Source organism: Trichoplusia ni, chromosome 7 (genome assembly GCF_003590095.1).
Source record: "Trichoplusia ni isolate ovarian cell line Hi5 chromosome 7, tn1, whole genome shotgun sequence".
In the NCBI taxonomy this organism is placed as follows: Eukaryota; Metazoa; Arthropoda; class Insecta; order Lepidoptera; family Noctuidae; genus Trichoplusia; species Trichoplusia ni.
This window is the reverse complement of record NC_039484.1, coordinates 3,788,551-3,816,376: the sequence shown is the minus strand read 5'-3', so window position 1 is coordinate 3,816,376 and position 27,826 is coordinate 3,788,551. Positions and strand designations below refer to the sequence as shown.

General features: G+C 37.1%; 1 protein-coding gene across 2 annotated transcripts in view; it reads left to right on the top strand.

Moving 5' to 3' along the window:
* The window catches only part of LOC113495984 (NACHT and WD repeat domain-containing protein 2), a 32,727-nt gene extending 7,623 nt beyond the window's left edge, over window positions 1-25,104 (top strand). For both annotated transcript variants that reach the window (XM_026875014.1, XM_026875016.1), the window contains 31 exons: window positions 2,660-2,748; window positions 8,061-8,206; window positions 8,472-8,646; window positions 9,149-9,293; window positions 9,651-9,876; window positions 10,427-10,537; window positions 11,746-11,921; window positions 12,043-12,197; window positions 12,508-12,711; window positions 13,113-13,252; window positions 13,705-13,816; window positions 13,979-14,077; window positions 14,374-14,543; window positions 14,937-15,100; window positions 15,467-15,630; window positions 15,960-16,129; window positions 16,532-16,751; window positions 17,106-17,318; window positions 17,856-17,916; window positions 18,289-18,441; window positions 18,779-18,966; window positions 19,274-19,403; window positions 19,761-19,870; window positions 20,310-20,461; window positions 20,923-21,141; window positions 21,506-21,710; window positions 22,074-22,218; window positions 22,755-22,917; window positions 23,278-23,409; window positions 24,125-24,349; window positions 24,755-25,104. In XM_026875014.1, coding sequence (XP_026730815.1) covers window positions 2,660-2,748; window positions 8,061-8,206; window positions 8,472-8,646; window positions 9,149-9,293; window positions 9,651-9,876; window positions 10,427-10,537; window positions 11,746-11,921; window positions 12,043-12,197; window positions 12,508-12,711; window positions 13,113-13,252; window positions 13,705-13,816; window positions 13,979-14,077; window positions 14,374-14,543; window positions 14,937-15,100; window positions 15,467-15,630; window positions 15,960-16,129; window positions 16,532-16,751; window positions 17,106-17,318; window positions 17,856-17,916; window positions 18,289-18,441; window positions 18,779-18,966; window positions 19,274-19,403; window positions 19,761-19,870; window positions 20,310-20,461; window positions 20,923-21,141; window positions 21,506-21,710; window positions 22,074-22,218; window positions 22,755-22,917; window positions 23,278-23,409; window positions 24,125-24,349; window positions 24,755-24,899 — 4,907 coding nt within the window. In that variant the 3' untranslated portion in view covers window positions 24,900-25,104. The remainder of the gene's footprint in view (window positions 1-2,659; window positions 2,749-8,060; window positions 8,207-8,471; window positions 8,647-9,148; window positions 9,294-9,650; window positions 9,877-10,426; window positions 10,538-11,745; window positions 11,922-12,042; window positions 12,198-12,507; window positions 12,712-13,112; window positions 13,253-13,704; window positions 13,817-13,978; window positions 14,078-14,373; window positions 14,544-14,936; window positions 15,101-15,466; window positions 15,631-15,959; window positions 16,130-16,531; window positions 16,752-17,105; window positions 17,319-17,855; window positions 17,917-18,288; window positions 18,442-18,778; window positions 18,967-19,273; window positions 19,404-19,760; window positions 19,871-20,309; window positions 20,462-20,922; window positions 21,142-21,505; window positions 21,711-22,073; window positions 22,219-22,754; window positions 22,918-23,277; window positions 23,410-24,124; window positions 24,350-24,754) is intronic.
* The last annotated feature ends 2,722 nt before the right edge of the window (window positions 25,105-27,826 follow it).

Here is a 27,826-nt window from a genome sequence, read left to right as displayed (position 1 = left end):
AATTAACGCTATATTATCAGATTGTGGTGATCGGTTTTCGAAAATTTAATTTTGACTGACCTACTTTGGGTGTTTCCGATTTTAAATTTTATTGAGGTGAATCCTATTCCATAGTGGGTATCAGAGTATCAGATTTATTTTCGTGTTATATAGTCTTTTGGCTATCGAAATATTGTTAAATTTGAAAGGTATTCGTAATGTCTAATCTTTACAGAATGTTATAGAAAAGTTGAAACAATCTTGACTTGCATTAGTAGCATGAATTAATATCCATGTATGTTTTTGTTACGAAAGGCTAAAATGTAAGTAAATTATATTTCTTAAGAATCACTTCTTATTTTTACTTTTAAGATTCATTAAATATTTAAATAACGAATTGATACTTTCATAAATGTAACTTCATTCACCTATACCTACTTCAAAAGATTTGAAAATCACCTCATTACATGTTATACTTAAAACCAATAATAATTAAAAAAACAGTATCTGCTCTACATCTAAACGTGTCATTCAGCAATGTTATCCAGGCCAAAGCTAGTTTGCTTCAGCAGCTAACAAACGCAAGAGCACTTTACCGACAATCACACGCTTGGCCTAAAACCCTACCAAAACTTCTCAAAGCAGTACAATTACACAAGTGGGAGAAAGATGGCGCTATTAGTTTTGTAACGCTGTCCCGCTCCCACAACTAGACCTGTGTTATTTTGAGACGTGGTAGGGGGTTTGCACGGCTGTCGTCAAAGGCTTGGAATACAAAGAGTACCGCATAACCTGTAGCTTGTCATCAGATGAGCGCATGCATTCTAATACACACGGTTTTGTTGTACTGTGGATTTTCAATATTCTTTTCATGATTAACGTGCTTATGTTGAAGTTAAATGTAAGATGAAGCCCAACCTCTACTTAATTCTTGTCAAAATAATCATTAACTTATTACAGAGCCATATAAAAGTGTTTTCACAGTTTGTCTGTTTGGATAAATAGGAAAAACTAATTAGTAATCTTTATTGACGATTAATTAATTTAGAAGTATGTAGCCATGCTGCATATTGATAGTTACCAGCGTTAATAGAAAACATTCAAATTTACGGAAATAACATTTCGTTTTTTAAGTCACGTGATTTATAACTGTCATTTTCATACCTTCGAGAGTTTTATATCAACCAATACCATTGTGGAAATGTTGTTTAGCTAAAAAGGACGGCTTCTAATCAAACCGTGAAATACTTAATTTTGATTTTGGTCTGTATATGTCCTATCCTAATTTCAAGCATATATGACTTAATTCAAGTTCCTAAAACGCTATTAAAATGTCTACCATACTTTGAATATCTACATTTAAATTATGATATTAAACTTATTCAAAATCATCTATGCAATATGATATATGTAATTTATTTATAACTAAGAATAACTCGTAAGTCCTATAAATAAATCAATAAACATGGAACATTTATGTTTAGTTTTAAGATGAAGTGTGATAATATCATTCACGTTGTTGATTTCATCAGAGGAAGCACAAAAATAGAATTTTAATAAACAATATCAAAAGAAATAGGAAACGCGTTCACCACTAGCTTGAGAAGTGAGACGGCAATATACGTAATGTATAGCTCGATCTTATTTCCACAATACCGAGAATCCAGCTTTAAAAGTTCGTAGTACAAGCATTCCACGGATATCCGGGACTTTTGATAGTTTACTTCTATACATATAAATAAAATCAGAACGTCTGTTTGTAATATTAATACAACGGTTTTTTTAAACGTGCTTATGAATCATATACGGTACATAATCCAAATAAAAAATTTCAAATTTTTGTCTGTCCGTCTGCTTGTCCCGGGTAATCTCCGAAATGGCACAACCGATTTTGACATGACTTTTATTGCCACGCAGCTGATGAAATAAAAAGTAACTTAGGCTACTTTTATTTTAGAAAAATGAAGAAATCTTTGTTAAATATCAAGCAGACAAAGTCACGGTTACATCTAGTCGAAAATTTAACTGTTTAATATCTCTCGCTTCTTAGAGAAGATATCTTCGTAATTTCTAGGAACAGAGTGACAGTGTGAACGGCGCGTGTTTGTAACCTCATTCCACAGTCAAGTGACTGCATAGGAAAGCACTGCAGCACCTTTGGCAAGCTACTGTATAAAGTAACGAGGAAATGCAACACGCAACGTTATTTAGTTTTTTGAACTATGAGCTGGTACCATAGAAATTGTATTTATGCTGTGCTCGAATTACAATACATTAAAGGAATTTGTTAGTTAATAAAGTTTTCTTTGCAATTCCTTGATTCAGCATTCAGACTTCTTCTGAGTCTGTGATTTGTGACTTCAATGTTTTTAAAAACTTATTTTTTTGGATGGGGAATCATTAAATGAAATCCGCTTGGGATAAAGCGAAAGAGAGTGTTACAGTTTAACTGAATAAAACACACATATTATTACTTTCCTACCCTTGCTCTTTTTTTTTTCAGCCCTTACTTTCCCACTGCAGGGCAAAGGCCTCCCTTAGATTCTTCCACTCTATCCGGTCTATTGCTTTTGCCATCCACTGTTTGTGGTACGCATCCAGTTCGTCGTGCCATCTCATTCTTAATAATAATGATTTCATAATCATGCTCTTAATAATGATTTAATTTATTAACTTTCAGATACCACAATGGAGAGAAACACTTTGATGGCGAAATGCTACCCTCGCATCAAGGATTACTGCCGCGAGAAACATGGCTTGGAGTTTCAGGTGAGACTTGATCTAACTTGTCATAGACAGACCTGCCTTCTTTACTAAAAAGGAGAGCAGGTGTGAAAAAGAGAAAACACTATGCGAAGTGTTATGCGTCTCGCTTCTGGAAACTGACAGTGAACGTGTTTCGTAAAGGGCAAAGGAAGGAGCATGGGTCGGTTTGAGACGGTAAAAGTCTGAACCCAAAGTGATAGAAACCATTCGATGATTTTCTATTAGAGAAAACAAGATAGCAGTTTTATAAATCTATATCATCATAATTAACAATTTCTATGTTATAGTTCCAAACCCACTGTGCGCGACATGTCGCGGGTTCGATCCCTCAATTCAAACCCAATTTAATTAAAAAAGTTCAGATAGTTCTTGCTCGATTTTTTCACTTTTTAATACAAGCAATTTGTTGCTAGCCGCTAACTCCACTATTCATTCCAAATTAGTATTTAAATAACATCGAATGAACGAAAAGAGCATCTATCATAAAAGGAAGTACTATCGGTTTCTTAGAATATCTTAAAACGCTTATTTTCGGAAGATACTATAAAAATTTATGCGTTTCTCCGCAACGTAGTCAAATCTTTCATTATGAGTTAAGGGCAAGCTTCATTTAGGATTTTTAAATGGCGCTCAGAGATTTTCGTGATGATATGGCGAGGGGAGAAATCATAACTTTCTTGGTTTTCAAGTGAAAAAATAATATGAAGTAGGTGCGTAATAAGGGGAAATGGAGAGAAAAAGATGACATCGCTTCGGAAGGAAAGAAACATAATAATGTGTAGAATATAAAAACATTTCGTCACGATATAATTTTTCAAGTATCAATTTTCAACCGCATTTATATTTTTCAAAATCAAGTAGAAACGTCGATGAAAAAAAAACGTTTTGGTCATTTTTTTCTAAATACGAAATGTTTAATTTACGTCGACTCTTTTCCATTTGAAAAAATGTCGAAAAACTAAGCAATTCTGGAAAAAATATATACAAAAGGGTCAATTGATAACCTCTATTTCCGAATTCGGATAATAAAAAAAAACAATGAAAGTAAAGAATACACATTCAACAACGTTCACACAACTTCAGCATCTAGTCTCAAACTAACCAAACCTTATAATATGTCATGTATATTTCTAAACACATACATACAGAAAATCACCGTTTTTAATAAACAGACCATCTTCGATATTACTATTGACAGAGTCCGGTCTCTATGTAAAATTGGGGCGTCCACGTTACACGGCGGTATCGGAAAACGAAGTAAGGTCGGCCTTTTGTGGAAAATAAATCATAAAACCACCCTCGTTCAGTCGCGGCCTTCAATACACGAGTATATATAAGCAGGTAGAAGGTACGTACTTAGTTGTGGAGTTGTATTTTCAGGGATATGTATTCAAGGGGTACTGGAAGGCGAATACTAAACCTCTGTTGTACGGTAGTCTGAAACGAAAAACAGAAAAAAAAATAGATTTAAAAAATAAAAGACCCAGTTTTTAAATGTCATTCCATTCGAATTTTATCAAAATCGGTCCAGCCGTTTAATAGTTGTTAATTTCATTCTCTTTGGGTTTGAAGCTACCCTGAAAAGTTCAGCTTGGTTAACGGGAACTGCCTGAAAATTTGACTTGCAAAAATCAAACCAGAACGACAAACAATCAAGAAAAGTGAGTGTATAAAAACGTGGGAAAATGACGCTGTCTGTCCATCTTAAGCGAGGCTGTATCTCCTGATTCTATATTTCTGTTATGATCTACGAGTATATGGACATAATAATATGACAGTAACACAATAAAAAACTGTCTGGAACCCTCAATGTTGTGATTTGGACTCGCACTTGACCGATCGTTACAATCACGTTTCTGGATTTTAACAGAAGATATTAATGTTATATAATAAAGAGTTTTGTTGTAAACGTAAAACAGATGACAGATAGATGAATAAAGTTACATTCCATAAATTGTTTGGATGTGTGGATGTTTGTTACTCCTTCATGCTAAAACCACTGGACAAATTATGACGAAATTTAGTGCACAGTAAGCTTTAACCAGGATAACACAGGATTTTTATGTTCCCGTAGTATCATTTTCGACTTGTAGCGAGCGGAGCTGTATAATGAAGAATATTTCACAAAATAAACAATTCTATTACAAAAACAGATTCAATTAAATCAGATACATAATTATTTTATATCGATAATAAATACGGCACTCAATAAATCGAGTAATATCGATTTTGGTAATAATCGGAGCGGTTGAAGTCGTGCGCCCGTCTCATACATAATTCATCGGTTCCATGTATATTTAATGCACTTTCAGACTATCCTTGATGGAGGTGTGAAACGCTTTGTCAGACCAAGCTTTCGGAAATGGCTGCGAGTAACATGTTTTGCAGTTTATTTATATATTTATTTTCACCTTTTTACATCTTACTTAACAAAACTATTAATATTATATATTTTTTTAATAATAGTTTACTTATGCTTATTTATCAGTTGCGTGTTCTAATGATTAAAGACTCTGGTTGGATACAAAACTAGTCGGGCGATCCCGACAAATACGCGAGAGTAAAGTTTTATTAATACCAGCCTATATAAGACCCTCTGCTGGACACAGGCAATAGTGAAATAGTTAAAATAACAAAAATAATAAAAACGTATAATAAAACAATACTTATATTGAGACAAATAAAATGATCTGAAAATTTCATATTATTTTGCAGTTAATGTCATGAGACTGGTTATACGTAAAGTATTTTCGAACTTGGTAGTAAATTTGAATCGCTTTAAGTTTACTTCAGATGTTATAAACTGCGTTATAAGTTACATTCTTCCGACTATCGCAAAGGAGCAATGACGTTAAGAAACCGGATAACCGTCCACTGCTGGGCATATGCGTCCCCAATTGCAAGCCATCGAGATCTATCTTCCGATGCTCGCATCCAGCTCCTGCCAGCCATCTTGCGCAGATCATCAAAGGATCATATCTGACTTCAAAAATTTGAGAAGCCCTCCAACTCGACCGTATATTTTCCTTTTACAAATAGGCCTTTGGGATAATTAAAACCCGGTAATAAAACAGATACTTGACCAACTATTCCGTTCAGAAAGATTTAACATATTTCACGACGGCATCTAAACAAGAACCCAATTAATAGTTTAATTTATACCATAATGCAAATAATGAATCATAAATTTTGACTAGTTGACAAGGTTTCAAGCCTTTACTATGCCAGTCTATGTGACAATATAGTTCAACAGCTTAACGAGGTCTCGATAACATGATGGAATTTTAATTTAAAGCAACTGCAGCAAATGGGATTTGTTTTTTTTTTTAGTTTTATGTCAAAAAGAAGCGATTTTATAATCACGTGTCTCTCTATCTGCCTGTGACATCATAGCTCCTGAACGGGGTTAAGCAATTTCAATTCATTTTTATATTTTGACCAGTGATGGTTGTATACACATTTTAGGTTTTTTTTTTTATAAATTTAGTGCTCAACAGTATTTCTCTTTACTTCCTAGGATTTCTTCTCTACACTATCTCTACAGGATACAATTTAAAGGCACTTGTCTTTTTAGACGCCTTTAAGAGACGATAATTGTGCCTCAGTTACCAAAATCGGCTAAACCGAAGGAAAAATCGAAGCATTTCTGTTCTCTTTAATTACTATAACGTCTTCCCTATAATTTAAAAGTGATACTTTTCATTTAAAATAATGTAACGCTTACCCTTAATTGTCCTTTCTTTGATGGTTCTTCCAATAATAATCTCGGTTTCCCAGACACTTTTTTCGTGAAGCAAAATTATTACAAGTTTACTAAATATCTTCGGTTTTGCTCTGAAGACATACTTTAATAGATTCTTGATCCTAGTATTTATAATATATCTGAGGACAGATTATTCCGGTGTGCGGCGGATCCCAATTAAGGTATTTATGTTATGAGGGTGCCTTTTTTAGGACTTTATACCCGTATAGGAACGGTTGGAGTAGGTATTGACCAAGGTAAGCAAATTCAGATTTGAATATTTGGAATCCAGGTTTCCTCATGATATTTCATGAATCGTGTCTTAGAAAAATAAAAATAGAGCATACAACTTTTAAAAAGTCACATATCAGCGTTCGGGATTAAACCTCCTTCCTAGATAAGTCCGTAAAAAATCGCAACACCAAAACGACATAAAATTTTCACTTATTCAATAAGTTTCAGTATATAGGTTTTAAGCAATACATGCGCGACCTAGGTATAAGAGTTTATTAATAAGTTGTCTACCTATTTGATACCTACCAACTATTATTATTTAACCCATAAATATTAAAAGCAAATTATATTTTATTGACACCCTACTAGCATACGCTAAGCAAACAATATTTAATTGTGATAAGTTAACGAATTCATTTATACAGACATTAATACTCGAATATTTAACACATAAATAATTTATTTCTCAATCGTTTATTTACAACCAAATTTAACCATACTTGTCTCAATCTTAAGCAATAACTGGCTACACTAAAATGAATATGCTAAAAGCAATACAGATTAAAATTGATTGAACGAGTCCGTACAAATCATAGACCCCTCCTACTACGACACTGCAAAGCAAGACAGTTGCTATCGTGACAGCTAGATGGCGCTGTACACTCGAAGCGATGCGTCTTGCTCTTACAAAGGCCACGGATTTGTTTCTTTACAACGTGGTAGCAGGTCCCTTGGATTCAGTACAAGCAGTAACGGCTTCGTAAATCACAATTATAGTTCAATGCACGTGTGTTCTCTTCCGTTAACCAAAAATAGCCGGGAGGGTGCCTAGCTCGTTTTTGTAAATGTTTACAATTCCTATGGTCTGTGTTTGTGATTGCTATTTTAGGATTGTTGAAGCATGAGGCCAAAGATTATGGGGTGCAGAATGGGCGTTTCTATAACACAAGGTTTAATAGATTTCAAAAGAAATTAATAGAAATACTCCTTACGAATCAACAATTTTTTAATATTTAGTTCGTAAACTAATGAGTTTGGGTGTTGTACATGTAACTTAAATGTTTTGAAACCCCCTGTTTTGATTCAATTCTTTAAAACGTGTGTCGTTTTTTATTAAGGAAAAAATGATTGTCCTATTGAGTAGTGTTTCCAGTCAATCAAATAAATTAAGGATAAAAACCTCTGGCGAGCAGAATATTACATTTTTAATTGAATCACTTTACCTAGATTGGGCATAGCATCGCCTAGCCTACTGAACAATTTGCTAGCGTAACTTTCCCTATAATATATTTTCATACACTTTTTGTTAGTGGGACATTTCGCCATATTATATCTCCAGGTGGTAGACATGCGATGGGGCGTCCGAGACGAGGCTACCGACGATCATATGACCACGGAACTGTGTATGAGGGAGATCAAGAACTGCCAGCGACTCTCCATGGGACCAAACTTCGTTGTGTTTCTTGGACAGAAATATGGTTATAGGTAGGTCTTTCCCTCTAGTTGGTGAGTATTTGGTCTAGTGGTCTGAGGCCCTGTCTGCTATACCAGAAGCAGTGAGTTCGATTCCCACTCAGCACAAATGTTTGTGTGATGTGCAAGATCTTGTATCCTTTCTTTTTGGGTGTAATTTATCTATAATAATTATATATGTATTCAATATGAAAGTAGGTTTTTAATTATCTTATTATAAGCTTTTGCGTGCTAGATGCATTTTTTTAATTTAAGGCTGATGTTATGCTTTCTCCAGGCCAATCCCAACATACGTGCTATCCTCAGAGCTACAGATGTTGAAGGACGAGTTGGTGGCAGGTGGCGTGGACACCATCCTATTAGACACCTGGTACAAGAAGGACTCGAATGCTGTACCGCCTGTATCGGTGCTGCAACCTATCTCGTCAATATTGATTAATTTTAATAATAAGGTATGATATGATGAAGTGGGGTTTATATTTTTTAAAAGGTACTCGAAGGCTATTTTTCAGGGAAGAAGAGCATGCGGATAAGCATCGTTTTACCCGGCGATCCGTTTGATTGCATGGTTAGCCGAGTGGTTGAGGTCACCACGCCAAACCAACGAAGCTATGTATCTCGGTTTTGATCAAGTAGGACAAGGATTTGTGTGATACAGGATGAATTATCTTGAGTCTTGGTGTGTTCGTGCATGATTTTTTTTAGAAACCACCACGAAACAAGCATTAAATTCATTCAAGCAAAATGTAACATATTTTTGTGTTATACAATCTGATCATACATCCTCATTCCTGCTCCATATATTTGAAATAAATTACAAATCTTCAAGAGGCGTAAGATGACAGAGCAAATAGTTTAATGGTAACAAATATAATCATCGCAACCAGAAATTCATGTAATACAAATTTCACCTTTACGATATCAATTCAAAAAAAAGCTTCCATACATTTTCAGAGGGTACCAAAGCTCCAAGCGGAGGATCAGGCGGTGTGGTGGGACACCCTCGGTAAGATGCAGAAGCTGTTCCGGAAGGCGTCACTACAGCTGTACAACGCTGGCAAGATCGATAAGGACTGTATGCATAACTATTTTATGTCTGGTGAGTTCGAAAGTGGGAACGTAATTTGCGGTACAGTAGCAAAACGACAAAATTTTGGATGTGGTGTATTTGAAGCACTTTTGAATTTTGGGTAATTTTCATAAATCATGTTATCTAAATAACTTAAAATAGTGAAGCATTTTCTTTAAAAAAATGGATACTTAAGAGGCGACATATCAGTACTTAAGTGATCCCCCATGCGTATAATTGATAACTGGTTACCTAAAGCTATACAAAATTTCAGAATCAAAATCCAAATTGCCTAAGAATAAGGGTATCTGTCAAAAATGTCATAGATTGTCATAGACGTTGAACTCCTCAATAGCTAGCCCTACAAAGTCTTAATTAACATTCCAGTAACCGAACGTGAAGTAATAAACGGCGTGCTCAATGTGAAGAACACCAAGAACCACTGCTTAGCCTACGTCCGGTACATCAACAACATCAACCTTCAGAACCTGAAGAAGGCCAGCAACTTCGTAGATATCATCAACAGGAGCTTAGACTCTGAGGCTTCGAAGCTGTTGGCTGATCTCCGGGATGTTCGGCTACCGGATAAGATTGAGACCACTAATATACAGAAGTAAGGAATATTTGTAATTGGTGTCTTGGAAGAAGTTGTGACGAAGACAGTTTATGTAATAGCTTGTTCAGTATACTTGATTCATAAATTCAGTTAGGTGTCTAATAAATTTTAAATGCGTATTTTATTTGTCATCGAAAAGATTTAGTTATAACCGCTGTTGTTATGTCCATAACTGAATACATCAGAATTTTGACTGTCTAGCAGTCCATGAGATACAGCCTGGTGACCGATAGACAGTCAGACAGCGGAGCCTTAGTAATATTGTGCTGGCTTGACTGAAACCCTCAAAATGTATACTGAAAATGATCTTAAGAAGAAATAAACGGAGCTAGGGAAAGAAATCTCTTAATGTGACAGTAAAGCCTTATTGACTGATTTGAACTATGCCTTGTTGTCGTTATCTCACAGACGATGTCGAAATTCGGTATCGTTTCACTACAAAGCGATGTTACTTTGTCTAAGCCCCCAGGGCTTGAAGTGATAGTCCGTTAAAGAAGCCCAGATAAAAACCAATTAAATGACACATCGATCTATTGTGAAATTCCAGGTACACAGTAGAATGGATTGGTCGCGAAGGTCTTGACACGGAGACCCACGGCGAGTACCTCAGCCACTTCATATCTCACTTCTACAAGAATATCGTCAAACTTGTCGACAGGTCAGTACTTCATTTAAAAACCGTTCATTTAACTCCTTCTATGAACTACTAAGCTAGTTGAGCTGTCGGAATTCGAGTTTTTGTCAGTACTTAAATAATACCAATATTTTTTTTAATCACCATAAACATTGAAATGAAACTACTTTTACGGATTTTATCGCGGTTTAATTTTAGATTTTAGTTCCCGACGATTCGAAACCTTTGCAGGTATCATGGTCACGGGCAGACTGAGATGGCGTTCGTCTTGACAGGAGATGTTGCTCGTTCTACCGTCAGAGGAGTCACTGACAAGATTGGTTACATCCTGAAGCGAGCTTCAATTAAAACATACTTCAAGCCGCCCAAGAAGATTAGCCAGTCCTTACCATCCGTCAAGTGTCACATACCTCTACAAGATGCAGGAGTATACAAACTAGATTGTGACTGCGGCCTCTCTTACATCGGTCAAACCAAACGAAGCATAGGGACCCGCGTTAAAGAACACATAGCTGACGTGAAACACCGCCGCTCAACGAAGTCTGCAGTCGCCGAACATGCTGAAGGTTCCAGCCATTATATTAGATTTGACCAACCACAGATCCTCGCTAAAGAATCCAAATTCCTACCTAGGATGTTTCGCGAGGCTATTGAGATTAAAAAACACCCTAATTTCAATAGAGAAGATGTCTGGAAGATATAACCTACTTGGGATCCAATAATAAATAAACTCAAGGCCAAACCCAAGAGCAGCGCTGCAAGACATCAAGACACAGTGAGCTCATACTGCGTAGGTCGGACCACAAATAATTAATTAAAATATGAAGGTAGAACGAGCAACATCTCCTGTCAAGACGAACGCCATCTCAGTCTGCCCGTGACCATGATACCTGCAAAGGTTTCGAAACGTCGGGAACTAAAATCTAAAATTAAACCGCGATAAAATCCGTAAAAGTAGTTTCATTTCAATGTCTAATATTCGCGTAAACCTAAGAAACCACTATGTAACACCATAAACATAATATCTTAAAATAGCATTTTGGTTAAAGTTAATTTTAGTATGATAAAATTTATGAAAATTTTACCACATAAATTATGCTTATTTAAAACTCTTCCGCTTGCATTAAAATACCATTTACTCGTATGATTTACATAGTCAATAGGATCTTTCTCTGGGTGTTTATAAGTTGTGATTATGATTATGATAAGCCCATATAATCTACTGATTACAGAGCAATGCGTAAAGAGGACAGCAGTGCTCAGGGTGTGATTGTGACTGAGATCCTCCAGCATCTTCACGCCTGCAACAACTCTGTGAAGGTGTTCCACGGCAGAGAACCAGACCTCGACTTCATTGAGGATTATATGAAGAACAAATCTGATAAGCCGTTGGTTTTGTATGGAGAAGGTAACTTTTGCTACGCGTGTCATAAAATAATTACAATTGAATTTAATCAGTAGTCGTTTTGGTGAAAGAGAAAGGCGTAAACTATAAAGGGGTTATTTTATTATTTTTAATATTCTTACAGGTGGCTGTGGAAAGACCAGTCTTCTGTCTAAAAGCGCAGCTATGTCCTTAGACACTTGGTTTGCGGATGTCCGTCCTACAAACATCATCAGGTTCCTGGGAACTACTCCTGACTCCAGCGCTCTCACGCCAACGCTCATTTCTATTTGTCAGCAGGTATCTTTTATTTTTGAGACATATAATGTAAAATAAAAAGGCAAAATTCAAAAAGATGGGTAATTTTTACTTTGTACGTTGGTACAAAGTAATCACTCTTAAGACCTGTTTTAGTTTACAAACATGATCCCATAGGATTTATACTGCCTTTTTTCATTTTTTTTTCAAAAAAACCTCCTAATGATAGAAACGAACTAAAGCCTCATAAGTATTACTTACTTTCTAAAAAAAACCGTACAAAATTATTAACTTTAACACAATAAAGCCAGCACAAGAAAAAGCACTTATCAAGAACAACTCCAAATTCCAGATATCCTACAACTTCGCGCTACCTTTCGAGGGTATCCCAGATGACCTGGTGCCATTAACAGCGCACTTCAAGCACCTGCTAACGATGGCGTCACAGCAGCAACCCCTCCTCCTCTTCCTGGACTCGGTGGACCAGCTCACTGGCATCGGCACTGAGAATAACAAGGTGTCCTGGTTGCCAACCAGGCTGCCGGAGCATTGTAAGGTTGGGTTCTTTAAAAGTTCGGTCATTTAATTTATATTGCTTGTTTAAGCAGGGTACTGTTATATACCCCTTAAAGTATGGTTTAATGACAGTTGACACTTTGCAACTCCTTCTGAAGGGTCTCTCGTAGTTGTGCATGTGACACCCTATTTTTCCTTCAATTTGTTAGATGTATTTAATTATTAAACAATGTACCTTTGTATACGATTATATTACAAGAATCGAAAAGAGGTGTACAAAGGTACTGCTTATTGCTATAAGAAATCTCGTTCAGTGGACCAGAGAAACTTGTACTTCCTTCTAAATTCTGACAACAGTTCACTCCTTCACGTTGATCTATCCATTGCCACATGGAATCAGTAACGTTTGCTACTGGTAATTTATTTTATGTTACTGCACAGATCATAGTGACATGTGCGTGTGAGGAAGCAAACCCAGAAGTGTCCAAGGAGTACGACGTGCTCCGGCGCATGATAGACTCAGAAGAGAACTTCCTAGAAGTGAAGGCTCTTGGAGAAGATCTCGCCATGCAGGTTTTGAAGTAAGTTGTAATTCGCATGACATGAAATTATGTGGTTTTTTTAACGACGACTTCTGTAGTTTAGGGATTCTATCCTTCTCGGGGGATTCACAAACATTAAAGTCACATGTATTATGAAACCTAGATTTAGGACAAGCATTCGTGGATCACAGAAACGCTTGAATAACGCCTAGATATCCATGGCTAATAGCGCACGTTCACTCGGTGACCTCATCCACTCGGTTATCCGTGCAAACAACTCATGTGTAGAATTTGTTTTTGTCCACACGGTGGGCAAAAATCAGTCAGTATCAGTTATTCATGACTAACCTTATGATAATTTTGCCTGGTTAAGACTCCATGCTTGATTCACTACATTAAGGTTTGAGAATAAACGGTATCTTAAATTTTCATTTCATCATTGAGAAATTCAGGTTCTACACCTTCCTCATACATTTTTCTTTGACTTCCAGGTTATGGATGGCTTCTGCTGCACGTGATTTATCCAACTACCAGTGGCGTCTGGTATCAAACGCTATAGCATCGTGCTCTCTGCCTATATTCGTCAAACTTGTCTTCGCTGAGGTAAGCCAAAAAGACTAAGACTAGGCTTTTAATATATAATAGCATATATTAACGATTAAGCTATTATGTCTACTTTATCTTGATTAGTTATGGTTATATTTTAGTGTGATTTCAAGGTCTTACTTTAGACTATACTATGCTATACTACTTATTATGTTGTAGGTCTGCAGATGGAGAAGTTACACGAAGCCACAAGATACACACTTAGCGTCAACTGTCATGGACTCCATCATGATGCTGTTCGAAAGAATTGAAAAGCAGGTAACTTGTCCATAACAGCATTCGCTGTAAAAGAATTCCGAAGAGCCGTAGAAAACTGTAGTAACTGTAGAAAACTAGAAAGCAAGATTTAACGTAAAAACAATTAGCCATAAAAAGTATGCAGACACTGTTTTAAAACGTCTGATATGTTTGATTAACTATAATTATGCATTACTCAATAATTTATCAAAAACGGGAATGTTAAACTCATAAAATGGATAGAAGCAGTCAAATACAGTATTTAGCAAGTTCTTTTACATCTGTCATTAAAACTACTTATTACTCTTTTTCTCCAGCACGGACGCCTTCTCGTGTTCCACGCTCTGGCCTACATCACAGCAGCCCGCAGTGGTTTGTCGGAGACCGAACTCGAAGACTTGATCTCCTTGGATGACAAGGTGCTGGACGATGTGTATCAGTACCACTTGCCACCAGTCAGGAGAATCCCACCACTGTTGTGGACTAGGTAAGTACTTGTTCTGTGACATTTTGGGACCCAAGATAAGTTTTATGGAAATTTTGGTACTTTTAATATATTTTTTATGAAACTTTTTAAGAGTTTACGCTGTTTATGTACTAGAGCAGTTACATGATATATGTTTTTGATGATACGTGCTTTGTTTAGTTTTTTTTTTGCAGGTTTTGCATCTTTTTCCCTAGAATACAGCATTTAAGGCTAGAAACACTTTAACTGAAGAATGTTAAAATAAATAGTTTTAATAGGTGGAGACGTTACTCCAGTCAACACCAAACTAATAACATTAACACTTAACAATTTTCAATCTTAAATTCAACTTACCATAGAAAATCTAGACCAAAGCCCCTTTATGAAATGGCTCTAAATATAAGCTATTTGCAGGATTCGCAACGATCTCCCGAACTACCTCTCCGAGCGCGAGGCTGACGGCGTCTCCGTGATGAACTGGTATCACCGACAGTTCCGCGACACAGCCCGGGAGCGGTACTTCAAGAACATGAACATGGCCATGTACTTCCACTCTATGATTGCTGATTATTATCTTGGTAAGCAAGCAAGCTCGATGGTAAAAAAAGACATTGATTTATTGTTACGTTAAATGTCAATAGTGCTAGGACTGAAAATACACAGCTAGTTTTTATCCAGAAAAAAGCATCGTTATAGATTTCAGTCAGGACCAGGACATTACTATATTGGGTTATTTCATAATCCCTAGACATTGTCCTTGGACTAAACTCATCCATAACAATCGAGATTCCCGCCGCATCAGATCACGGATCATGGCTGGGTCCAAAACCTATCAGGCCATCCTAATAAATGATATGAGAAAACCACTCCCCTTTTTAAGTATGAACCAACCTCATGAAAGTTACTATACAAGAGCCTGATAATACATGTTCTAATATCTTCAGGTATCTGGGGAGGAGGTACTCCAAAACCCTTCAAATACACGGAGATCCAGCGCCATCGATTCAACTTGGCTGACCGGGAGGGTGTGGCTGATAGGAAGGTGCCTCTCCAGCCGCTAGTCTTCACGTCCGCTGATGGTGCTAATAAGAGATACAATTTGAGGAAGGTAGTAACTGTGTTTATGCTTGAAGTTCAATACTTTGACTGCTTTGACTACTGAAAGTTACCAAGATAACACTTTGCGCGAAAACACTGTAACAGTCTACGTAACAACTGTACAGGGTTTTATCATCTGTTTTACCAGTTAAGGCTAATATCTCTTTTTAGGTTTTTTGATTGCAAATGCAGCAAGCCTGCGTTAACAAATAAACTTCGTGATTTCAACAATTTACCTCGATGATGACTTCCAAATAGCAAAAGTTGTCAACGTGTCTCTTTCTTCTAAATACTTAACCGTAATTTCCTTTCTTCTTTGCCGTTTTAACATATTTCCAGTTTGGCGAGCTCCCTTTCCATTTGGTCCGGTCGAAACGCTTCACGGACTTGTATGCAGAAGTTCTGTTTAACTATGACTGGCTCCATGCGAAACTCAACTGCTGTCCACTCCAAGCTGTACTAGCTGACTTTGAAGATGCTAAACTGCATGTCAATAAGGATGCAGTCAGGTAAACACTCTCAGCATATCAAGTAATATTTAAAATTAAATTCAACAATGAAATTTGTTTGGACTTGTTCATGAATGTTTCATCTAAGAACCGTGCGATATCGAAGATTACATTAACAAATATTTAAGTACAAATACTAGTACTACTAGTAGGGTAAAACCATCAGCAACTGCCAACTGAAGCACTTTCACCAAGTCACAATTGAATCATGTTAAAAATTACCTACAAATACTTAATTTTGCAATTACGAAAAAACTAATTTTAACGACAATAAAATTTTACGAATGACATCAATGGACCCAGATTGTAAATTTTAGAGAAGCGAGGTAACCAAATCCAATACTTTTTTAATAAAGCAACTAGTTCATGTCTCTTCATATCCTATCATTATACTTATTACAGAGAACTCATGCTGGTAGCAGATGCCTTACGTCTAGGAGGAGCTATCCTCGGCACTTACTCCGATATGCTGGCGCCACAACTAGTCGGCAGGCTGCTACCCGAAGCTCCACACAACCCCGCAATATCCTCTCTGTTGAAGCAGTGCGTACATAACGGGAAGACGCACTGCGCGCTGCTGCCGTCTCATCATTGTTTGCATACTCCTGGTGGGCCGCTTAAGGTAAATATGAACGTTCATAATCATTATACTTGGTTTTCTCTATCTCCTTTAAAAAGGTTTTAACGTAAGGCCAAGGAGTAGAGTGATATGGAAGGGTGTTCATTATTGAGGTATCCGTTTCATCCTGAAAACCACTGACTTTACAGTGGCATATAGCCGAGAACGATGAATGAGGAAAGGGATGACTTAGTCTAGCAGTGGACCAGTACAGGGCTGGTGAATATGGTTTTATAGTAGCTCGGGCTGTACCTATAGTGCAAGTTTCAATGTAGCAAATAAATACAAATACATGTAATACAATGCTTTTTTATTAACTTATAGGACTAACAAAAGTAAAATTATTTTAATTTACAGTATTCTTTAGAAGGTCATCAGTTCGCGGTCTTCGCCTTTAGACTGAGCTCCGACAAGCGCTACGTGGTCTCCATATCCAGCAGGGTCATATCCTGGGACCTGTCCACGTCTGACCTGGCGAGGGATCTATGTCCTCAACTCGAAGGCATAATGCAGAACCTGGAACTGTCTCCAGATAATAAGTGGGCTGCGGCTTCTACTAATAATTCTGTGGTTAGTGTTTTTAAGGATTTCAAAATGTATTAAAACCGTAACGTAAAATTAACGGTACTCAAAGCGCGATAAATAAATAAATAAATGCGGACAACATCACATACATTGTTCTGAACCCAAAGTAAGTTGCTAAAGCACTTGTGTTATGGAATTCAGATACAACGAAGGTACCACAAACACCCAGACCCGAGACAATGTACAAATGTGAATTTTTACATTGACCCGACCGGGGATCGAACCCGGGACCTCAGAGCTAGCGACACCTTGAAACCGGTGCGTACGCCACTCGACCACGGAGGTCGTCACGGCGATGTATCGTGAGTTCGCTCCCCGCGGACAAGCATTTACATATGTGATTCTGAATGCTTGTCCGGAGTCTGGCTGTATTTTTTCTTGTGACTTGAATGATTATGAAACCCAAGCGACATAAAGATTAAATGTCATAAAGCGCGAGTCGTCTTTAGAAAACAAAACACTATATCTGGTGGAAATAATAATGTTTCTTTATTTATTTAACGAGGACTGTATTTTTTTCAGTCGATGCTGCTAAATATGCTGACCAGTGAATACATCACAATTGATAATCCCCTCAATGAAGGTAAGAATCGAATACTTTAATTAGTTTATAAATTGCTGGTTTCCAGAAAAACTAAGTGATTTTTCGTCTGGACTTGGAAAAGACGCACGAATCAAATGTTACTCTTTTTGACCCAGAGGTAATATAATCATTAAGTTTTTCAGTTCCATGCTCAAAGGGTAAAAACGGAAACTTCTTTTCTTCTTTAGCCCATTTGTATGGAACCTTCAGTTTCACGGATCATGTAACTGGCCTGCCGGTATTTTGAAGAAGTTCATGCCATATTTCTGATAAAACCACATAGATTCTGTTTCCTACCACAGCACACATTTCCCAAAACATAAGTCATTTCCTCCTTACACCAATTCTAAAGCTATCTTCCTACCTGTCCAGGGGAGACAGTCCGCGGCGTGGCGGTGCTGAATCACCACATGGTGATCTACGGGCCGCGCTCGTGGGTGCAGTACAGCATGCGTGGCGAGCACGAGCAGACGCTGCCCGCGCCCGACACCGCGCCATATGATGATGTCACTTGGGAGATACTATGTAAGATCATTTCAATAAACTGAGTTTATTACCAGTTATTCAGAGGCATTTAGAGGAGTTTCCAAAAAAGATATTTTACTTGCTATTTCAAGTTAATATGTGAAGTGAATAATGCATAGGAACTAGATCATATGTATTATTGTAGGATTAGGTTGGCTCAGGAATCGAAAATAAAGGAGGCCCATGCCACAGTAGTTCAAAGACAAAGGCTGTGGATGATGAATTGATTTCAATTGAAAAACAACTGCAGAAATTCCTGCACTAAAAGACCCTACCCTTGCCAAAAAAAATCATACTTAACTATTGGAGCGCATAGCAGATTACATTCTTTTGACAGCTATAGAATTCCGTGACCTTGAAAACTTTCTGCTGGTGATGTGGAGCGGTGACCTCGACGAGGACAGACTGCTCGTCCAGTTCAGCAAGGATGGTGAATGGATGCAGCCTCTGAGGTGCAGGGGAGCTCTCGCCATGAACAAGCACTGGACCAGGATATATTGTAGTGATCCTGAGAGGGGCTATCAGGTGTGTACCAAACTTCCGCCATCATTGACTTCCTAAAGATCGAGACACTTTAAGGCTGTCACTCCGAATAATACAGTAGATACTAAAATCAGTGAGAACAGGAGTCACAAATATAAAAAAAACAACCTCTGAAGAACTACCTTCTCCCTTGTTGTTTGTATACAAGAGAGAGACGGATAATATTTGCAATTAAATACAGTGAAAAAATTAGACGGTGCAATGAAAACAAATGCTGGTCAGTGAACTTGGTAGCGTAGTTGGTTGTAGTTTACTGTTGATACAATATTTATTAACCTTACCATTTCAGATAACTATCTTCGAACTGAACGTGGAAGAAAAATGCTGGGTCAAAGTTGAAGAGCTGTATCATCAGGAGACCGACACAGCTGAAGCGATGCTGCAGATCAAACGGGGAAAGAAAGACCGCATGCTGTTTGGTGAAAATCGAAACCTATTTTTTTCCAAAACTAAAGCCATTTATTCGTGCATCGGGTTTGATCCCGCTATGACACTTCCCTACACATTTGGCATCTCTTTTTAGTCGGAGAGGTCTATTTAGTGTATCTAAATTTGGTATTTGTAAAACTCAGGAACCCAGATCTCTTATAAACCTGATGGTCTACCATCACGTGTGAAAACGTGAGAAGACAAAACAAGAAGTTAGAGAGTTATCTCGCTTCTACAGCCACAAAAATATTACTCATTAACGTGGTGGTAGATACTAAAGTCATTTCAAAATGAAAATATGTAAGACTAATACTTACCTTACTTTCTTTTATGTTTGTAATTTTCAGCGACTACCACATACAGCTTCGTGGTTTGGGACTTCGATGTTAAGATACCTCGAATTAAGCCTGAACCGGAGGTGAAAGAAGATGATGACAAAGCAGAAGGAGATGAAGAGGTTAGTATTAAAATAACCTTTTTGACTTCAAATTGGCTCGGCAAGACAAATTTACTTTAAATGTTTTTAAGCTTTTGTGTGAACCACGAAAGCTTGTTCCAAGTCTGGATGTGACTTCAATACATTTTTAAACGCAGAGACAAGAGTATTACATTGTTTATTGCCAGAGTAGTTTCTTTGTATGTATGTATGTAAATAAACAAACTTTGAAAATAAAAAAAAATATTGTAAAAAGAACGACTGCTTTCACAAAATTAGTTAGTCATTGTAGTGTATTATCAATATTAATGGAGACCTATTTATCCCTCTGCCTGTGTTGGAGCTTCTTAAAGACATGATGGCAATGATAATGTTGATATTCTACCATTAAGGAGTCTGGAAGCTGAGATTATCTTAAATACATATAAGGACAATGATGACAATACATTGCTCCATGTAGGAGGAGAAACCCGAAGAGCCAGAGATCGACCACAGCGTGCACGGCATCGTGCTGAAGCTGCCGCACACCATCCGGAACATCTCCACCAAGATGACGCTCTCCAACTCCTTCATGATCAGCAATAACAACACGTATGCTGTTGCTGGAGTCAGGTGCGACGTATAGTAATACGTTTTTAGTTAATATTGCGATTTGTATGTGCCCTAGCCTTGGGAAAAGGCAAGGCCAATGATGATTGCGATTTGTATGTGCAAAGCTAAACCATAAACTACTACTACTACTATTTTAGATAATTCAATCACTAAAAGCTGGCTATAAGTCACTTCTTTGAAAAGCTTGTGCTTATGTTGATTATCAGACATGATTATGATCTTACTTTGCATAAAATCATTTTTTATTTTTGTTGGTCCGTTTTAAAAAATACAGTAATGACTTGAGGCGCACGGTTCCAAAATGTCATTGGTTTAAGGAAATACCGAGCAATCGCACAATCTCCCAATTATTACGCCTTAGCAGAATTCAGCAATTAAAATGCCTGCTTCCCATACCTGCATCTTGCTATCACCTATAATCCAAGTATCAATCTTTGTCAACTCTATTACTTCCTTTCCAGGAAGAATCTCTACGTCTGGAGCTTGGAGACCACGAAGCTCATCAAAGTGTTAGACGCCCACTTCGGCAGGATAGTCCAGCTGGAGCCGTTGACTGTCGGGTCCTGGAACAACGTGATCACATCCTCTATTGATCGAACTGTCAAGATTTGGAACATCGACAATATTTTTGAGCAAGTTCATAAGATTGATCGGCAAGAGTTGCCGATTGATTCTATTAGGTACGCCATTCGGTGTTCCTACAATTTGATTCTGTTGACGTATTTTCTTCATTATTTATCCATTGAGAACAGACAATTTAAATATTTTATTACACTAATAACCGTGTACAACAACGATGCAGAGCAAAAGTTCACCTTTAGCTATCACAGTACCTTTGTTATTGTCAAACGAAATGTAGAGACCTCAGAATGCTGGTATTTACAATAAAGTGGTCACAATAGAATAACTTACGAATACTTGTACAATCTATTTCCACGATTCTTGACATTTTAGAACTTTACTTACCTAAGTCGTTTTTGTTGTCTCAAAAATGTCTTCCTACAAGACCACGCTCTTAGCAACCACCAACTCCTAAACTTCCAGCTTAGCCCGAGACAAACAGCTAGCAGTGACAGTGACCCGCAGCTGCTGGGGTCTCTGGGACACCAGTAATGGGAAGCTCCTCGCTCAACTGGCAGAAGCCCCCCTGGGAGCCATCGTGACCCACGCTGTCATTACCCCCAGTGGTGACAATGTTGTAACTGCAGAGTCCGGGAATGTTATCATCTGGGATATTGTTGAAAGACAGGTAACATGTTAAAAATTTCATTCATTTCTAAAATAATTTGCATAACCAAAGGAATATTTGTTGAGTGCTTCCTCATTTGGTGGAGTTTTTTGAAGTCGCCAATGCAAGTTCCTGGAATCTTACCGGTGGTAAAGAGAGCGCACTTTCGTGTCGCTGCATTTCACCTCCTCAGTAGTCTAGAGGTGGTCTTGGATCCCCTGGTATAAATTAAAGGTGACTTTCGCAATCATCAGTGACGCAACTGAAATTTTCTCAAGTACATAGCTTCATACATAGGCATTTGAAGAACCATACCGAAACATCGGGGAGACTCATATAGAGGCATTTCAATCATCTACTAAAAGTCTTCTAAATCTATTTCAGGCACTATTCAAAGAAGAACAGAAGGTAATAAAGCAAGTTCTTCTGCTTGAAGACGGCACTAAATTCATCACTATATCTATTAAACCTGCTCCGGACAACGTCGAGAACGTTGCGATGGCAAATATTGTTGCTAGGACAATTCCTGGTAAGTGTTCAGAAACTAACAATACCTGTTGTGAAAAGCGTGCTTTCTTAAGAGTAGTAGAACGTAATGAGTAGTCTCTGTTATGTAGCAAATATTTTGTTTACCCGATACAAATCAATCATATCTCAGCTTCTTTCTTTCTTTTCTTCTTAGCTCATTCATCTCTTTTGTATAATTCTACCTCTATTAGAAGAAACATCACATAAATGATTGCTTGAATGCTTTAAGATTCCTTGATCGCACCTTTACATTATGGTATACTAACCTTTACCTGTCAAAGCCTTTTACAAAAGTCATTAAGCATTCTTTAGTATGAAACCTATCAAAAGGTTAAGCCTTGCGAAAGATGGCTCCTAGCGGTAAGGTAACACCGCAGATTATGACAATGTAACTATTTATGTTCGTTAAATCCCTTATAGTGTACAGTAAGGAATATTGTATCTATGAAGTTTTGTCTTAGTACTTTTAAAGCCTATTGTATATTTTTGCTATTATACCAATTATAATTTTAATATTACCCTGCCTTGAACTTTCAGAAGGAGAAAAGATCTACACAGCGGAATACGAGCTTCGAGGCACAGGGTACAAGGACGCCGTGGTGTCCGCTGACGAGCACCACATCGTGGCGCCAGGAGTCGACAAGTCCTCCAGAGACTGTCTTCATGTGTTCCATGCGAGGACCGGGGCAAGGCTGCACAGGTAGTTAAGACTTATTGAGATAAAAGACCTCCATCCATACCATGTGCAGCTTCAGAGGTAACTTTGATAGGTCAGAAGAAAAATAAAACATTTACGATTTAAAAATGGGACTACCTTTACCTTGCATTGTGACATTCCGAGCTAGCAAGTGCCGTTTACACATTTTAACCTGTCACTTTTTCAACCCCGCAATGATGGGCTCTTTTAGCAATAGACCAAGCCACGATATTTTAAATAACACTACAATAGATCTTTAGTTCAGTACCTACTTTATATCTTAGAGAATACTTGATGAAAAAATTAGCATTCCATCTCCAATTTTGTTACCAATAACTTGTCAATATAACCGATTTATTGCAGGATTCCTATAAAGAACAGCGGTATCAAAGACATGCAGTCGATAGTGGCTCTTCCACACAAACCCCTCTGGGTAGCAGTCGTGGGGAACGATAAGGCTGGTATTCTGGATATTAAGTCCAAGAGACACATTAGGTAAGTACATCTCAGATGCAACTTTGACCGACAGGTGACGCATTGGAAATTAATCAAAGCATAAGATTTTTATTTTATTTTAGTTAAGACCTCTAACTAGTAGTAGTTAAAGTAAACGACTATAGAAAATGAATTCCAGTTTCGTTTACTTTAATTGTAGACGTTTAAAGCCTGCTTGAGAATACAATCTTGGAAACATAATCAGAAACAGCCAAAATCATTTTTCTTAGTAATTACTATAGAGTGAACGTTTTATATCGATATTCCGGATTCACGACATTTTACTTGGTTTGGATATCAAACTTAGACTACAATAATATCTAATGAGTATGACCTCATCGATGTTCACTTCGATTCGCTTGGTCGATTTCGGTCTGCTCTTGTTAAGCACATGTCTCAAAGTGAGAAAAAGACGCACTTATGATCTAATTGTAATTGTCATGACTTAAGTTTTTAATATCTTTAGTTTTTATTTATACTTACTGTTAAAAATCTTAGTTAAGTTTGTTTTTGTAATTGTAATATTCAAAATGATTACTTATTTTTAAGATTTCTTTTTTACTTTACTTAGAGCTGTCCGTGTGAATGTTGTATTCGCCTTTAATTATTTGATACACTTGTCTATAATCTGTTTTGTATAGGTATGTATTAATGTATTTAAATGTTGGTGAATCTAATAAATAAATATATAAATAAATAAACTTGTTCCCCAAAGATTCGTTCCTCGTTGGAACGGCGCCTGCACGAAGGATGGTAAGATCGGTCTCTGTGCCCCTTCGCGAGGGGGTCTGGACCTGATAGAGCTGAAGCGAGGAGCCTCAGTCCAGCAGCTGATCTACAGAGCCGCGGAGGGAGTCTTCTCCATCATCACCATGTTTAACTCGACTGATGAGTATGTGTTCTACTACCACAGTGGGAGGAAGACTTTGAGAGTATTCAGGTATGTTTTTGAAAATATAATTTCTTGTACAGGAAATTTTTTGGGCATTCTTGTATTATAAGTTTGTCACTCTCGCGGAAATCACAAAAGATGGAGAGGTTTGGGAGGGAAAGGGCCCAGCAGTGGGATCCGGTACAGACTATATAAAAAAGTTGGTCTCTCAAATGAGGTAAGGACATCTTGCTAGAGAAAAGGTCAGCGAAATATGAAAGCTTGGAAGAAAATTGTGTAAAATTGTGAGGGATTTGCCCTAGTAGATTTTACTTCACTTTTTAGCCATGGTTTTCCACAACACCTAATTAAAAGTGACGTATATCGTAAAGAGGTTCTGAAAAACGAGCCAGTAGAGTTTTTAATTCAGCCTTTTTACTGTTCCCAAATTTTGACAATAATTTACAATTCTAGGACAGTAGATGGTCGTGCCATAGCCGAGTACCGGGCACCAGCTGAAGTGACGGGCGTCGCCAGCGCACACGGTGGGAAGTCAGTAGCTATAGCCTCCCAGGATGGATGCCTGACCATGCTGGATATTGTGGATCCATTTGAGTAGGTTGTCTGCGAATAGGGTATTTGACCAACAAATCCAGTTAGTCCGTAAGACAAGTTTTCCAAAAAACATTTTAAATTGAATACGTATGTTTAATTTATCACATCATTAAAAGGTTAAGATATTAAAAGCATTGAAGAGCAGCAATTTGTCTGATGGACTAAAGATTTGTTTTGTCAAATACCCATAGACAAGACTAGACCCGAATACCGACTGGAAGGAATACCTCGTCTGCCCATACATGGAGTGCTTGAGTTAACCCGCGATTATATTGCTTCGTTGTAACGCTCGAAAACCTTTTGTTTTAAATACGCGGGTTTACACCCGCGTATTTATTGGGCGGCGGCGTTATTACGCCGCCGCGTCTGCTCATGATTAAGGACTCCGGTTGGGTCCGAAACTAGTCGGGCAATCATAAATACGCGTGAGTAAACCGTTATATCATTTAGTAATGAATCAGTCTCACGATAGTTATTATAAAAACCTTTTGTTTTACTGACTGCTAACCGCTATGAGGCCTCTGTGGATGGTCGGAAAAACGAGAACCTTTATTAAATACAGAAGAGTAGCCTGTAAATTGACCAATTACAGCACAGGGAATATTTTTGACGTTTTCTTCATGTAGCCGGAGTGACTTAAAAGGAAAATACGGAAGATGATTAATGACATAAATTTATTTTTGTTTGGATTTCCTCTTTGACTACCTTTGGTTATTATGATTTTGATGATGATGATGATGATGATGTTTTATGTTTTATTAATGATAGGAATCTGTAGGAACGAGGAATGGTTGTGATTGGCTTGCTATGTGGGGTTTGGTGGTAGTTAGACCTTATTAAACAATATTTAATTCATCATTAAGTTACTGATTTAGGAACTCCTGAACGAGCGAAATATTCTAGGAGTTGTGCAGTGTAGCTTTGAGGATTCCATATCAAATTCTGCATTAGCTAAAATTTTAATTTCGATTCGCCCATCTGGAAATGTCAGAAGAAAATTTTCGCTAAGCGCTAAATTAACAAATTTTGAAAGAAAAAATTATTACTTTTAATATTATTTGCTTTGGTTCCATGTCTAGTTACCGCTAACCACACATACTGAGCCGTTTACTCTGTGATAAGTAGGGATGTGACAGAATTAAAGAAGAATGGATCTCAAGTAGTATTGAAGAGTTTCTTAATAATAGTATTATTATTGTTTTAACACGTAGAAGATTTACTATATAGTCAGCACTAGTAGAGAAAGTTAGTTTTAAAAATGGGTAGAATATAGTAGATGAATTAGATTTCGTTCTATTCAATTATTAGTCGAGATAAAGCAATTTCAAAATAACCTAATTACTAATTACGTATTTTCAAATCATTGAAAAGTAGCAAGTGCCTTTGGACCTATACCATAAAATCATAACTAGATTAAAAAAAAACTTCGTAAAAAGTTACTGCAAAACCTACATAAAAAATACATTTTCCGCTCATAGTAGTAAATTCTAATCTTTCCAAAACGCTTTTATAGGCAAAATGTCGAAAGTTACGTAAAATAATACTTAAAATATATATCTGAACGTTGAAAATAATATATTTTTGAACAATAGGAAATAGCAGCTATTATGTACCTAAAGCCGTTTGTACACGAGGCTACATAAGACTATAGTGCTCGACGACTTTTGTCTCAACGGTGTACCTATTTACGCATCTCTTAGTTTAATAATATGACTAACATAATCTCACTGCTTAGTTTAATTGAAATAGGACTACTACAAGGATAGACGAGTGGTTGAGGACACTATGCCAAGCCTACAGAACGCGACGTGTCGCGGGCTCGATCCCTGCGTGTGACAAACTTTTGTGTGATCCACGAAATTCTTTTTGATTTTGGTAGTCTTCGCGCATGCTACTTGAATGTTTTTGAAACGCAAGAATTAAATTCCTAAGCGCGGGAGTCGTTAGACTTTAAACTTGCTCTCCAAATTCTTATTCTAGGCTCGACCTAAGGGCAGCTAGAGACAAGCCGAGTCGAACCACAAGATAAGTGTAAATATTGCTTCTCGTCTGACTGCTAGCCCAAGTGCCCCACCAAAAGAGGTGTGTAATAGGTAAGCTCTTTGAGACTCTAAAAAGTCGTCGTGTATTGAAGACTTTGTCGCTAAGTGTATGAAAGGCTTTATAAACAAAACCGTCTAAACCGTACCTGTCTAATTTATAAGATTTATGTTACTAAGACAAAGTGATGTATAGAAATGTTAATTTAGTCGCTAAAATAAGAGTGAGTCCTGTTATAATTCATAAAAATATATCTTGTTAAACAGATATAGTTGCATTAGTAAAAAATCTTGAATGCATGTTATTAAATAGTATAATTTTAATCGACGCTGAAATTAAAATCCTATTGACAACACAATAAGATTCATATTGTCTTAATAAGTCAACAAATATTAGGTATGTATTTCAAAATGTTTAAAAATGTATGGCTGTCGACAAAGCTCCATTTCTTTACGTAGAGAACAATTATGTTTTTATTTTAATGTAGATTTGGTTGACAAATAATACAAAAACTGTACTTTATCATACTTTATTAGGTTAAGTCTATACAATAATAAATACTACGTATTATACCTATCGTATCATTTATTGTACATTAACATTTATTTCTGATTAACTGCACAAAACAATTTGAAACCCGTACACGTCAGGCCAAAAAAAAAAACCCAAACAAATAATTTTATTTTTATATTAAATCTTTTATCCATTCAGTGCGACTAGCGACCCCGCAGCGTCATCAGCTCATAATTGACGACTCTGGTTGGCTCCTAAACTATTGAAAATCCCCATGATTACTCGTGATCATTAATAAACCAAAAATAATAAATTCGCCGGGGAAAAATAACCTAATTTGTGTAAGGTACTTTTGTAAATAAAGAAGCTAAAAGGTTC